The sequence below is a fragment of the Schistosoma haematobium genome, chromosome ZW (assembly GCF_000699445.3).
Source record: "Schistosoma haematobium chromosome ZW, whole genome shotgun sequence".
Lineage (NCBI taxonomy): Eukaryota > Metazoa > Platyhelminthes > Trematoda > Strigeidida > Schistosomatidae > Schistosoma > Schistosoma haematobium.
Window position 1 is genome coordinate 87,258,254 of NC_067195.1, and position 14,513 is coordinate 87,272,766.

At 35.8% G+C, this 14,513-nt stretch overlaps 1 protein-coding gene across 1 annotated transcript in view; it reads left to right on the forward strand.

The window, feature by feature from the left end:
• Positions 1–12,482: 12,482 nt before the first annotated feature.
• PLEKHG5_1 (pleckstrin y domain containing, G (with RhoGef domain) member) overlaps positions 12,483–14,513 on the forward strand; it is a gene marked incomplete at its 5' end in the record, with an annotated part of 61,682 nt that continues 59,651 nt past the window's right edge. The window contains one exon of the mRNA XM_051212602.1: positions 12,483–13,498. Within this exon, the coding sequence (XP_051072794.1) occupies positions 12,731–13,498 (768 nt within the window). The remainder of the gene's footprint in view (positions 13,499–14,513) is intronic.

Genomic DNA, 14,513 nt, shown 5'->3' on the forward strand with positions numbered 1-14,513 from the left:
GAGATGATAAGTCAATTAAAGCTAGACCACTATGGAAAACCTGGAAGCACTGGACGGCGGTTTTGTTCTACTGTGGGATCCCGTCGGGATGCGATTCTCTCCCTCGAAATGCAAAATGTTACTTCAGGATTGGGTTACATCGACACCCGAACTAGTGATAGAGAGTGAAGTAATTGAGCGTGTCGATCGCTTCACTTATCTCAAAAGTCTCATCAGCCCTTGTGGTCTGGTGTGTGACGAAATCTCAGCACGTATACAGAAGGCTCGACTAGCTTTTGCTAACTTGCGTCATTTATGGCGTAGGCGAGATATCCGTCTATCAACTAAAGGACGGGTTTACTGCGCAGCAGTTCGTTCCGTCCTTCTTTATGGCAGTGAAACATGGCCGGTAAGAGTAGAGGATATTCGTAGGTTACTAGTATTTGATCATAGGTGTCTTCGAAACATTGCTCGTATATCGTGGGACCATCGAGTAAGTAATGCAGTTGTTAGGAAACGGGTACTAGGTAAGGATGGCAAATCAATTGATGAAGTAGTGAAACTTCATCAGTTGAGATGGCTTGGACACGTGTTACGTATGCCCAACGACCGACTGCCTCGACGTGCTATGTTCAGTGGTATAGGAGTAGGTTGGAAGAAAGCTAGGGGCGGCCAGACCAAAACATGGCACAAGTCCATGAAGTCACTGACAAGTGGACTGAGTCATATTGGTAGGTATAGACTACGTGGTTGGGGACCACGAAATGATAGCAACCGATGGTTAGAGACCGTGAATGCCATGGCTCAAAATCGTTTGCAATAGCGCAGGTGCATCCACTCTCTGTGTTCTCCCAAATTTTGATCTCCTTATTCCTCCTTGTCTCTTTTTTTCTCCTCTCAAATTTATTTCACTGTATTATACTCTTTAAGTAACATCTCCAAACACTAATCTTCCCGATTACTGCTTATACTCTTATTACCTCTACCACTACGGGATTTGAATCGACAACTGCATCTCTGTGCTAATGTGGTGTGGCAACTCAAACTGATGTACGTACGTACGAAGTTCTACGTTGTTACTGACTGACTGGGATCCCTTAGCAGTGCGCATCCACGGTCCCCCCCTCGAGATTCGAACCCAGGACCTAGCTTCAATTGACTCATGAACTAAACTATTGAAATCACTATAATATCCAAAAACGCCCCTTCTGATATTAATCAACATATGCTTAGTAGTGACTGGGTTCTTGGAGTTCTAATGAGAAGCATTGATCAGTGGAGTTCAACCAGGTCTGTTGTGAAATAGTAACTCAGTGAAGGCAATGATGGATGTATCGCTCGATTTCATGGATTAATTGAAGTTTGACATTAACACAATTGAATGCCGGCTCAGTGGTCTGATGGTTAAGCTCGCAAGACTGATAGGTCTTGTGTTTGAATCTCGTGAGGCGTTATCGTGAATGCGCACATATGAAGAGTTCAACAATGGGACGAAAGGGCCGTACAGTACTTCCAGGTTTTCCATGGTGGTCTAGCTTTAATTGGCTCATAATCTTAACTATTAAAATTACTAACCCCTTCAGATAATTTAAGATTATTTTAAGGACATAGCACTTAACAATTTATTGATCACCAAGTAATGATCAATATCATGTTTATCTGACTCCGTAGTAATAGTTGAATTCTATCTGTGACCTTGCAATGTGACGGTGAATTTCATTGATTGAACATCGCATGCACTATGTTGCGATGTTAGTTGGTTGAAAGTAGTCAACAGGAAACCCTTGGATAGACAAACTACATTTGTTACTACTCAGTGATCATTCGAAATATTTTATCCCTCTACAGGATATCACTCGCTATCAGATTTGTGCAAGGGTAACATCTCAGACTATGAAACTGAGTGACGCAGGCTTGCACCACATAGGAAGCATTGATTCCCTCAGTATTAAAGGTGTCCCTTCCATTCGAATGCTAGATGTCACGAAACCTATGTCGAATAGGGCCTAGTATCGACTATCCATTATTGCCTACCAAACGTTAGTTTATATTGAAATCCTCGTTAATGGTGTTTGGAACCAAACTTCATCTGCTGTCTTTTAAACCTTAGAAGATTACCTATGGTCATTTCCATACACTCGACACGACTGATTTTTCTGTAATCTATCGCCGTATATATTTACCAGATATCAGCACTGTACTCTGAATGTTCATAACATTCAGAAAATTTAATATTGACAAGATCACAGTTTGATTTTCAAACTGCCCCACATTATTTTGACTTCAAGGAAACTATTCATGATCTTCAGATGTAACTAAGTGATCTGTGATCTGACTATAACCCTAAGGAACATAACACTAATTGAATTTTACTCGTCTCAGACAGGTTAGCTTTCACGATCTGAACATACATCGGGAATGTTCATATTTTTAAAAGATCTATCATATGTAAAGAATCACTTTTACATGTATGGACATCAGTGAATCAAAACTCAGATCTCAACTCTTATTTATAAATCTTGAGTATCTATCCCATGCTTTAAAAGGCTGGAGTTCCACTCAACACATACATAAATCCTAGTTTTCACTTGTGAACAACGAGTCAGTATTTTAAATATAACGATTTTGTGTCTCTTCTCAGCCTGACCTTGTGTATCCCTACATGTCATTTTTAAGAAAAGTGTTTACTACATAATTGATATTCATAATCGTCTCCTGACAAATTTTATTTGAAACGTTATACTACTTAAGACGACTAGTAAGTAGCTTTCCAATTTACGATTATCGGAATGACCAACTAGATAAAATAACAATTTAGAATAAGTATACAATCACAAAATATTCAATTTGATGATTTCCCCAATGTATGTCCTATCCACTTCCAACGTCTTCTCCTACTTTCCTCTTCACCTGTAAGCTGGTTTGTTCTCTCCCACAGAAGGCTGTTGCTGGTGGTATCCGGTCAACAAAGGATATTGATTATCTTGTATAGACAATTGTTTATAAATACTTGTACATTTTTGATGATGGTTGTAGTAGTTCTCCAAGTTACAGTTCCTTACAGTAGAACTAACCAGTTTGACGTTCATGTTGAAGATCATGACTTTGATATTGGTTGTTTAACTATAGGACTGAGATCCTTACTTTGACAACCCTTGCCTTTACGCGTGCATCCGATCCCCCATGTTCATTGATGATGCTGCTCCCCAAATACGTGAACGTTTCCAGCTCCTCTAGAGTTTCTCGATCTAGTGTGATTAGATTGGTGTTTTCCATGTTGTATTTGAGGGTCTTGTTTTTTCCTTTGTGTATGTTGAGGTCTACTGATGCAGAGGTTGCTGCAACACTAGTTTTCTTCATTTACATTTGTTCGTGTGTATCGGACAGAAAAGTCAGGTCATCTGTGAAGTTCAAATCTTGTAGTTGCATGGAAGTTGTCTGTTGTATTCCATTCCTCTATTCAGATTTTGAGGTATTCATGGTGCAGTAAACCACCAGAAGAATGTGGAAGACGCGGAATATGTAGACTTGTCTGAACCCGGTCCTGACTTCGAATGTATGTGCCAGCTGTCCTCTATGAATTACTTTGCAATGTAGTCCATCGTAATAATTCCATATGATATTGACTATTTCCTCAGGTACACCATAGTGTCTAAGTTTCCATAATGTTCTCCTATGCACACAGTCAAATGCTTTATAATAATCAAGGAAGTTGATGTATAGCGACGAATTACATTCAATTGATTGTTCAATGAAAATCCGTAGTGCTGCCATTTGGTCTGTACACGATCAAGACCAGATGAGAATCTGAAGCTTTGTCATTTCTTCTCCTGATTCTCACGTCTTCCATTGACCTTCTGATTATTTTATTGATGGAAATCTGATCGACCTGGTTCTCCGTACTGTAATCCAGTGAAATCCATGTAGTTTTGTTTATGCATTCGTTGGGGAATATAATGCCACTCATAAAAATTTTGTTGAGTGCACATAAATTTGCAAATTTCTTACCATTTCCATTTCTTACTCCCATTCAGTCCACGTCTTACCTTGGTGTCTTCATATCCGTTGTCCTCCATTCCAACTTTGATGTATAGGTCCTCCATCAGGATGGTCAGTCCCTCCCCTGAGCACTTCACTATAACCGATTGCAGCCTCTCGCAAAACTTATCTTTATCGTCGTCGTTGCCATCATTGGTGGGTGTATAACACAGGATAACATTCATTGTGATTTCCATGAGATTCTTGTTCTACAGATCCTCGTTGTGCTTTCTGAGATATCGTCAATGCAAGTTCTTTTTTGTGTGAAGCATTCTCTTCTTCACGACCAGAGTACAATAGCTCTTTCCCTATGCTAATCTCTTCTTCCCAGCCTAGGTCCAATGGGTTTCACTTATTCTGAACACCACCAAGTTGTGTTTCCTTATTTCCTCAACTATTTGACTAGTCGTTCCGGTTTCGTACATTGTCCAGACATTCCATGTACCCGCGTTAATTATAGCTCTGGTTGTTAGAAGGGACATTGGGATCGTAATTTTCGAAAAGTCTCAGCTTTCTCCATGAGGCGTAATAGTTGTTGTAAATAAAGATCGTTCAACTTGGAGGACAGAGTTTAAATGGTTCAAATGATTTTTTCTCTGATTAGCGATTTGTCAGCAAAGTTGTTTTCTACGGGATAGAGTTGATGACTCCAGGCTTAACCCTTGAGAATGGCTGGATATACCTGCATATTTGGATTTATCCGCAATACAATAAAAGAACATATTATTGATGAGGAACATTATTAGTAGCTTCGAATAAGGATAACAGTCGCCCGTAGTACGTGAGCTCGGCTATACGATCTTATCATGAAAACTTCTTCACCAGACTTCATTATTCAGTCAATGTCTTTTTAAAACGTTAGCGCATTTATAACTATTAAATATGACAAGTCAGAATATATGGAATAATAACTAAAGATAAATTAGCTGTTAAGATTTATTTCAGACGATTGCTTTTGGAGTACCTTCAACTACATCGATCGTTTTATATGCACGTCCCAAAGAAGATAAATTGATAGAGCAGAGAGAAGAGTATATATTCACATTTTGGAATACTTTCCATTGGATTTAAGTTTGATATCTGTAATAACTCTGAACAGCGTAATAGCTTTGAAATTAAACATAAACTCTTTAAATCGTCTATAATTATGACATAACACATCCCATCAGTATTCGAACTGCAAGTTATTAATGTCTCATTCTTTCTATGTTTTTCAATCTCACCTTCAAATGATTCCATACACGATCATTTACATATAAGGCTGTCTGCTCTCTCCATTCCTCTTTCTTCTGGTGATCGACTGGATTATGAAAACCTCAACATCTGACGGAAAACACGGAATACAATGGACAGCTCAGAACCAATTAGACGATTTGGACTTCGCAGATCACCTAGCCCACCTATCACCTATCACACACGAACAAATGCAAATAAAGACAACCAGTGTAGCTGCAGTCTCTGCATCAGTAGGCTTCAACATACACAACGAGAAAACCATGGTCCTCAAATACAACACGGAGAACAGCAATTCATTCACATTTGATAGCGAAACTCTGGAAGATGTAGAATCGTTCACATACCTGTGAAGCATCATCATCGATGAACAATGAGGATCAGATGCAGACGTAAAGGAGGGGACTGGCAAAGCGAGGACAGCATTCATACAATTGAAGAACATAAGCAACTCAAAACAACTGTCTGTCAACCAATATCGAAGTCACAATCTTCAATACGAACGTCAACACAGTCAGTTCTACTGTACGGAGCTGAAACTTCGAGAACTATTACAATCATCATCAAGAGAGTACACGTATTTGTAAATAGCTGTCTTCGCAAGATACTCAACATCCATTGACCGGATACCATCAGCAACAGCCTTCTATGGGAGAGAACGAACCAGATTCCAATTGAAGAGGAAATTAGGAATATGTGATGGAGTTGGTGGATAAAACATACATTATGGAAATCACCAGACTGAATCATGAGGCAAGCACTAACATGGAATCTTGAAGGGAAGCAGAAAAGAGAAAGATTAAAGAACACACTACGTCGGGAAATAAAAGCAGATATGAAAAGGATGGATAACAGCTGGAAAGAACTGGAAAGTATTGTCCAGGACAGTGTTGGATTGAGAATGCTTATGAGTGTCCTATGCTCCTTTTTGAGGGGTAACAGGCGTAAGTAAGTAAATATAGTTATCTAATAGAAATCATATCATAAAGTTGAATCTAATTCAATGATTATTTTGGCTTTATTCATACTCTTAAAAGGAATCAATGGTATAAAATAATATTGATGAGGGTTCTATAGTAGCCATATTGATACTATTTGTATCTGTTTTTTAAAATTGACTCATTAAAACTTTTAAGTTAGAAACAAAATTAAAATAGAAATAATGGATGTCATATGAAATGTGGACTGGCTCAAACTGGTTTATTTACAAAAATTCTATTTCTTATTCTAATTAGTCTACTTTGAATATAGTTTTTCTGATATAAAAATAAACAATATAAGCAAAGATGGTTAGTGGCTAGCAGTGGAATCCAGTTTGACGCGCGTTTCGTCATATTTGTGAGCCGTCAGCTGGATGTACCTCTGCATCTCAGAGTTGATGTTCATTCTGAGACTCGAATCCAGTATCATTAGCTTCAAACGCGAATTGTATTATCCACTTAGCTACTGATTCCTGATAGCCACTTGCTTGTGCAGTGGGGTGAATTTAAATTTACTTGATATTAATTTACTTGCATCTTCCCATTCAGGTTTAAGACAGCAGTCGAAACAAAACACGCGTTCTGGATTCCACTGCTAGCCACTATCCATCTTTGTTTATCAAGCTTGTGAATTAAAACAATATCGAGGCAATACGCACAGTATGCATATATGCCAATAACAGACTGATCAATTGCAGTCTTAAACCTCAATGAGAAGATTCAATGGGCAGTCAGAGACGTTACCACTGACCTATCCGAGCCGCGACCGACCTCCTGTAGGACTGAGATGTGATCACATTTGATTGATCACTCAGTGGCGATCAATGTCATGCGTGTCTAGTCCTTATTAGTGCAGATCGAATGCTATCGATCATGTTGCAATGTGGCCACCAGTCTAGGTGACTCGACACTGTGGGCACTATATATTGAGATTAGATGGTGGTTGGAGGTAGTCGACAGGAAACCGTGAAACCCTGGTCCATCAGCGAAAATAGATAGCTCAGATGATGTGCAGTCTGGAGTCACGTAGATATTGTTAACATAAACATATTTGTATTTATTCAGATGTTTTGGACGACATCTTAGAGTTAGACAGTTGATAAAGTAATTTGAAAACTTGAAACACGCAGACAAAGATCGACACCAGTTCACGTTTACAAACGTAGCTACACCACCACCACACCTCTTTTTATTGTTTGATCGATCCTGGCGATAAATTTTGAAATAACTTAGTGATACTAGGCAGTCGTCCTGTAGATCATTTAACCAAGATTCTTGAATTGTGATGACACCACAATTACGATACATATTTTGACTTAGTAGGGATTGAAGATAGTCCACTTTGTTGATTAGTGATCGGCAGTTAGAATTTAGCAGCTCGGGAATAGACATATGATTAATGTTCATTCTCTTTAATGCATATCGCCGACCGCTACAATGTCTTTTATAGTACTTTCTTGTAACTTATGCAGCGAATGGTCGTAGGCGTTTCATAAACGCGCCTGTATATGTTATGCGATTAATGGACATAATGAGAGGTTAAAAAAATGAAAAAAACAGATAACTTGTTGAAATGATTAGATGGCAGAAATAGGTAGCCCAGATATTTAAGCAGGTCGCCCCTAAACCAAAGCATATAATTGATTGATCAGTGAGTAGTGACTGATGTTATTTTATTCTAGTAATTGGCTGCTGATTGAATTCTATAGAACTGTGTGGCCACTAGTCTCAATGACTGGACATCGTATGAACTGTGTTGAGTTCAAAACATTATTTAAAGAATTTAAGCTATTTAGTTTCAAACAATATTGTAGCTTTCCTATTAGATTTGTTATTCTCTCGGCTTGAGATTACAGTAAAACAATGATAACCAGATGGCTATGAATCAAACCACGTTGGTCTGCTTGAAGTCAGGAATATGGATATACGCTTTAAAAAAATATTCAAGACACATTACGTTTCTAGGTTACCAAATCGGATGATTATGATAACGTATTCTTCGGCTAGAGGATACGAACAAATAAGATCAACATGAAAATCACTACACTGATACTTTGACTGATCTCAAAAGAAAATACAATCATTTTCTTGTCTTGAAAAAATTCTGTGCCTTCTAGGCTCTTAGTGGTCATTAGGTTACAGAGAGCTGTGATAAAGTACTTTTGAATTTCGTAATTTTCGTTACTAACCCATTGTAATGAGATAATTGTTAACAACAATGATGCATTGAACAGCTGCTTCAATTTAGTACATAACACTGCAACAGTTTATATTCAAAACTTCGTTAGTGATAAAATCTAGAGCCTCTTAGGTCTCATAGAGCTCAATTAACCTTTATAGTACTGTATTGACTTTCATCAGTTAACATTTTTAACTTTAGTCAACTTGCAACATTGCACCTTTCGACATGATCTTTTCAAAACAGTTGGCTATACATGGTACTGATTGTTTAGTAGATAACATATAAGAGTTTAATGCAATAGATCCTGTATACAAGTTTTATAATAGATGCCAATTTTGAGACTCAGATCCAACCAGCTGGCAAGTAAAAAATATAGAACTAAACGTGAGTCCTATTTTTCAGCCACTATTTCTGAATGGGCTCTTTTGTAAGTTGTACAACGAAAGGTTGTACACTTTTCAGAAACGCATCTGAATACGTTATGCGATTAATAGCCATATTGATGTATTAAAATAAACAAAAATAGATAACTAGTTGAAATATCTAGACGACAGGATCAGGTAGCCAAGATGTTCAAGCAGACCACCATTTCATCAAATCATTTGAACAGTTATAACAAACTTTTACATCAATAAATTATTTCAGTTGAAGATCTTGTTGTTGTATCCGGAGAAGAATAAATTAATAGTAACCGTTAGGAATTACGTATGGACTAATATTATATGAATATTCATATTGTAGGACTATTAAGTAACTATATTATATGTTTATTCATATTTCGTTCATTATAAGCTTTTATTTATGTTATATCTAGAGCTTAGATTCTTAATATACCGCTTATGACTTCACCACTCGAACTCTAGAACACTCCAAAGTCACAAATGAAAAGATAAAAGACAAGCATAAGGAATGATATTCTAAACAGTGTCAATTATGATACAAAACTGTCGGGTATTTGTAGTTTTGGGTAAAAACGAAATTATCATTATAGTCCTGTAACCCGCATACATGGTGTTATCAGCATTTGTTCAATAGGGAAGCTACACGTAGTGAATCTGGAATATTATTCCAAAAGATGATTGGATAAAATATCTTCAGCTCTTTCTGAGCTTCTTAGAGCTTCCTCGAGTTCACCTACGGACTGTATTCGCAATTTGATCTACTGGTTACTGTTATATGATTTACTATTCCCAAGTTATTCTCAATTAATTAATAACAGTTTCTCACAATCAATGCCACTTTTTGGCTTGATCTTGTAAACAAGTTATTTTCTATTTTATGATATGATGTGGTCTGTTTAGCTTGTATATATACCAGGTGTATTTGAAATATATGATTCATATCGCAGAGGCTCAGATTGATGTTCTGAACTCAACAGGCAGGGCTGGATGGTAAAAGACTTACTTACTTACGCCTGTTACCCCTCAAAAAGGAGCATAGGACACTCATAAGCATTCTCAATCCAACACTGTCCTGGACAATACTTTCCAGTTCTTTCCAGCTGTTATTCATTCTTTTCATATCTGCTTTTATTTCCCGACGTAGTGTGTTCTTTAATCTTTCTCTTTTCTGCTTCCCTTCAAGATTCCATGTTAGTGCTTGCCTCATGATTCAGTCTGGTGATTTCCATAATGTATGTTTTATCCACCAACTCCATCACATATTCCTAATTTCCTCTTCAATTGGAATCTGGTTCGTTCTCTCCCATAGAAGGCTGTTGCTGATGGTATCCGGTCAATGGATGTTGAGTATCTTGCGAAGACAGCTATTTACAAATACGTGTACTCTCTTGATGATGATTGTAATAGTTCTCGAAGTTTCAGCTCCGTACAGTAGAACTGACTGTGTTGACGTTCGTATTGAAGATTGTGACTTCGATATTGGTTGACAGACAGTTGTTTTGAGTTGCTTATGTTCTTCAATTGTATGAATGCTGTCCTCGCTTTGCCAGTCCCCTCCTTTACGTCTGCATCTGATCCTCATTGTTCATCGATGATGATGCTTCACAGGTATGTGAACGATTCTACATCTTCCAGAGTTTCGCTATCAAATGTGAATGAATTGCTGTTCTCCGTGTTGTATTTGAGGACCATGGTTTTCTCGTTGTGTATGTTGAAGCCTACTGATGCAGAGACTGCAGCTACACTGGTTGTCTTTATTTGCATTTGTTCGTGTGTGATAGGTGATAGGTGGGCTAGGTGATCTGCGAAGTCCAAATCGTCTAAATGGTTGTGAGCAGTTCATTGTATTCCGTGTTTTCCGTCAGATGTTGAGGTTTTCATAATCCAGTCGATCACCAGAAGAAAGAGGAATGGAGAGATTAGACAGCCTTGTCTGATTCCGGTCGTTACTTGGAATGCATCTGTCAGCTGTCCTTCATGCATGACCTTGTACTGTAATCCGTCGTATGAGTTCGGATACCAGTATAAATGCTTCATTACTTTAGTCTTATAAATCAATATAGCTAAATTGGCAAACGTATTTCTTAATCATCGTATATAATCTAATATAGATAAGACTTGTATAACTGATCATTACAATTGTTGTCATGACATTGATAATACACATTGTTCAAACAGTATTAAACAGAATGAAAAAAAAAGTGTTCTAAATAGAATTCTAACTCAATACTATTCATCTCAACTAATTGGATATGAATCACAATGATCATACGTGTTACTTAACTTGAGATGAAATGTAAAGTTAAATAGAATAAGTCACATGGTAGATGACAACTAATTTTGTTTTTCTTATAATAAAAAGTATTAAAAAAAAAAGATAAAAACCAAGGTTTTCTATATCGTAGTTAAGGCGTGATCTGTTTTTTTCTAAAATTTATGAACCAAAATTTAGGCAATAACTAATCAATAAGTTTCCATTTCCATGGAATAATAATGGATCAAAGTAAGATTCAACGGCTACAAAAAAAAACAAAGTAATGTATTCAACTATTGATACCTAATCGATCATGAACATAAACTAATAAGGATTTTGTAATATCTTAAGATGAAATAGCTATTTAACTTCACTCTCTTATCATTTTTTATCTTACATGTTATCATGTTTGATGAGTATAAAGTTAGCCAATAGTTTAATGTAGCTTTAATTAACACTAGTTCTTTCCTTCATTCATTCATTCATTCATTCATTCATTCATTCATTCATTCATTCATTCATCAGTTGACAATAATAATAGTAATAATAATTTGTGGGAGAGAACAAACCAGCTTCCAACTGAAGAGGAAATTAGGAATATGTGATGGAGTTGGTGGATAAGACATACATTATGGAAATCACCAAACTGAATCATAAGGCAAGTCCTAACATGGGATCCTGAAGGGAAGCGGAAAACAGAAAGACCGAAGAACGCATTACGTCGGGAAATAGAAGCAGATATGAGAAGGATGAATAACAACTGGAAAGGATTGCTCAGGATAGGGTTGAATGACAAGTGCTAGTGGGTGACCTATACTCCTTTTTGAGGAGTAACAAGCGTAAGCAAGTTGTTAGTAATAATAATAATAATCTAACATCGATAAATTTCATATTTTATTTCACACATGACCAGAAAAAAAAGTTTGTTTTATGAAGAAAAAAAAACGAGTTACAATTTCAATGTTCCATTAAATATTGATATTGAACAGCAGTTCATCATCAACCTCATCAACAATAATGCCATATTTAATCACATTGACAGCATGTACACAAACCACACACACACATATATATCTGTGTTAAGTATAAAGAGAGGAGGTATCTGTTTATTATCACTATTATTATTATTATTATTATTATTATTATTATTATTAGTAGTAGTAGTAGTAGTAGTAGTAATAGTAAGAGTAGGAGTGGTAGTAGTAGTAGTAGTGTACATATACCTAATTATTATTGGATCATATGATATCACTAAGAAATGAGTAAAACAATGAGAATAGAACTACAAATTAGAATCATTAAAATTAATTTTATCCAATAAATACACATTTTATTTATTCATTTATTCATAATCAAAATAGACTTAGTAACAAAAATGTTTTATTCATGAATGTGTATTAATAATCATGATGATCATTACATAATATGTTAATTTTGGATGATTATTATTATTACATCATAAGTAGATCAGACATATTCCTGGAGCTGTTTACAGTCTATATTGGATTAAATCAAATCTAATAGTGATCAATAATCAATAATCTCAGAAAGAATATTCACGTATACTTCTATCACTATTTATCATCCATTATGATCATCATCATTTGATAGTGATTGAATTTATTGAATTCAAACAAGTATTATGATTATGTAATATTGTATAATGCAATCATCATTGATTATATCAAAATCTCAACCATCTCTTTTATTATCAACTACAAGTCAGGAAACTTTAACATCATCTTCTATATTATCTTCAAACGATATTAATACTACTAATATTGCTAAGAAGGATAGTCATTATGATCAATTAAAAGAAATCAATAAAATCAATGTGAAATTACGACGAAAATCATTGAATAGATCATCATTATTATTATTACCATCATCATTATCATCATCATCTGATCATTCATATTATATGCATAAAATTAATCAACGTAATAAAAATCAATTATCATGTTATTTCAATAGATCATCTTCAACATCATCACCATCACCGTCACCATCATCATCATCATTCAATAGAGTAAAACATATAAATCCTACATTGAATTGGTATTCATTAGCTTTAAGATTAAAACAAAGAACTCGTTATTTCAATGATATACAAACTAAAAATGCTAAATTATTAAATTCATCGTATAATGATGATGATAATAATAATGATAATGGTAATGAATTTTTTATTCAGAATACAAATTTTAATCAATTATATGATAGACAATTATCAGAGAATCTTATAAAATTACCACCGCCAGCATTCTCATCACAACGACAATGTGAACAATTGAATAAACAACGACAACAACAACAACGCCAACAACAACAAAAACAAAAACAACAACACAGTAAATCATGGAATGATAAAAAACTTGCGCGTAATTTACTACTGGAAGAATGGAAAAGGAAATCAGATACTGTTCAAAATGTGAGCTCATTCCTAATGATTTAATCATAGTCATGTTTATGTAGTGTTCCTAAGGTCCTAAGTTATTGATTATTGTTTTTTTATTAAAATTTTTGTGAAGCAACTGTAGCTCTGATGAATAAGAAAGATTTTCATAACTTTCAATTCATATGAGCATATTGATCATTTTGGTCGATATCAATTTTGAATAGTTATTTTTTTAATATCAGATGGTTTTGTGGATATTATAGTAATTTCAATAGTTAAGATCATGAGTCAGTTGAAGCTATTTCGTGGATCAGTTGAAGTTAGACATTAACACTGTTGGATGCCGGCTCAGTGGTCTAGTGGTTAAGTGCTCGCGCGCGAAACCAGTAGGTCCTGGGTTCGAATCTCGCAGGGGCGAGGTCGTGGATGCGCACTGCCGAGGAGTCCCACAATAGGACGAAACGGCCGTCCAGTGCTTCCAGGTTTTCCATAGTGGTCTGGCTTCAATTGACTCATGATCTTAACCATTGAAATTACTACAATCTCCACAAAACCCATCTGATAGTTTTTATATGTTGACAATAATCTCTAAGGAAAACACTAACAAACGTTCTCTTTTAATCAATAATTTTGACAATATACGGATTATTCTTTTTTTTTCTTTTTATATTTTCAGTCTTTTGTTTTCAACTTTAATCTACTTATTACATCCTTAAAAAGTCAATTTCAATATTATTCTTTTTCTCTTAAACAATAAGAAAATACCAAGTGAATTAAACTTCACCCCATTGCACAAGCAAGTAGCTATCAGGACTCAGTAGCTGAGTGGATAATACAGTTCGCGTTTGAAGCGAACGGTACTGAGTTCGAGTCCCAGAGTGAACGTCGACTCTGAGATACAGGTACATCCTGCTGACGAGTCCCAAACAGGACGAAACGCGCGTCAAACTGGATTCCACTGCTAGCCACTATCCATCTTTGCTTATAATATCTATACATGTTTATATGTAACTCTATCTATGCACATTAAAACATCAATCAATCGATC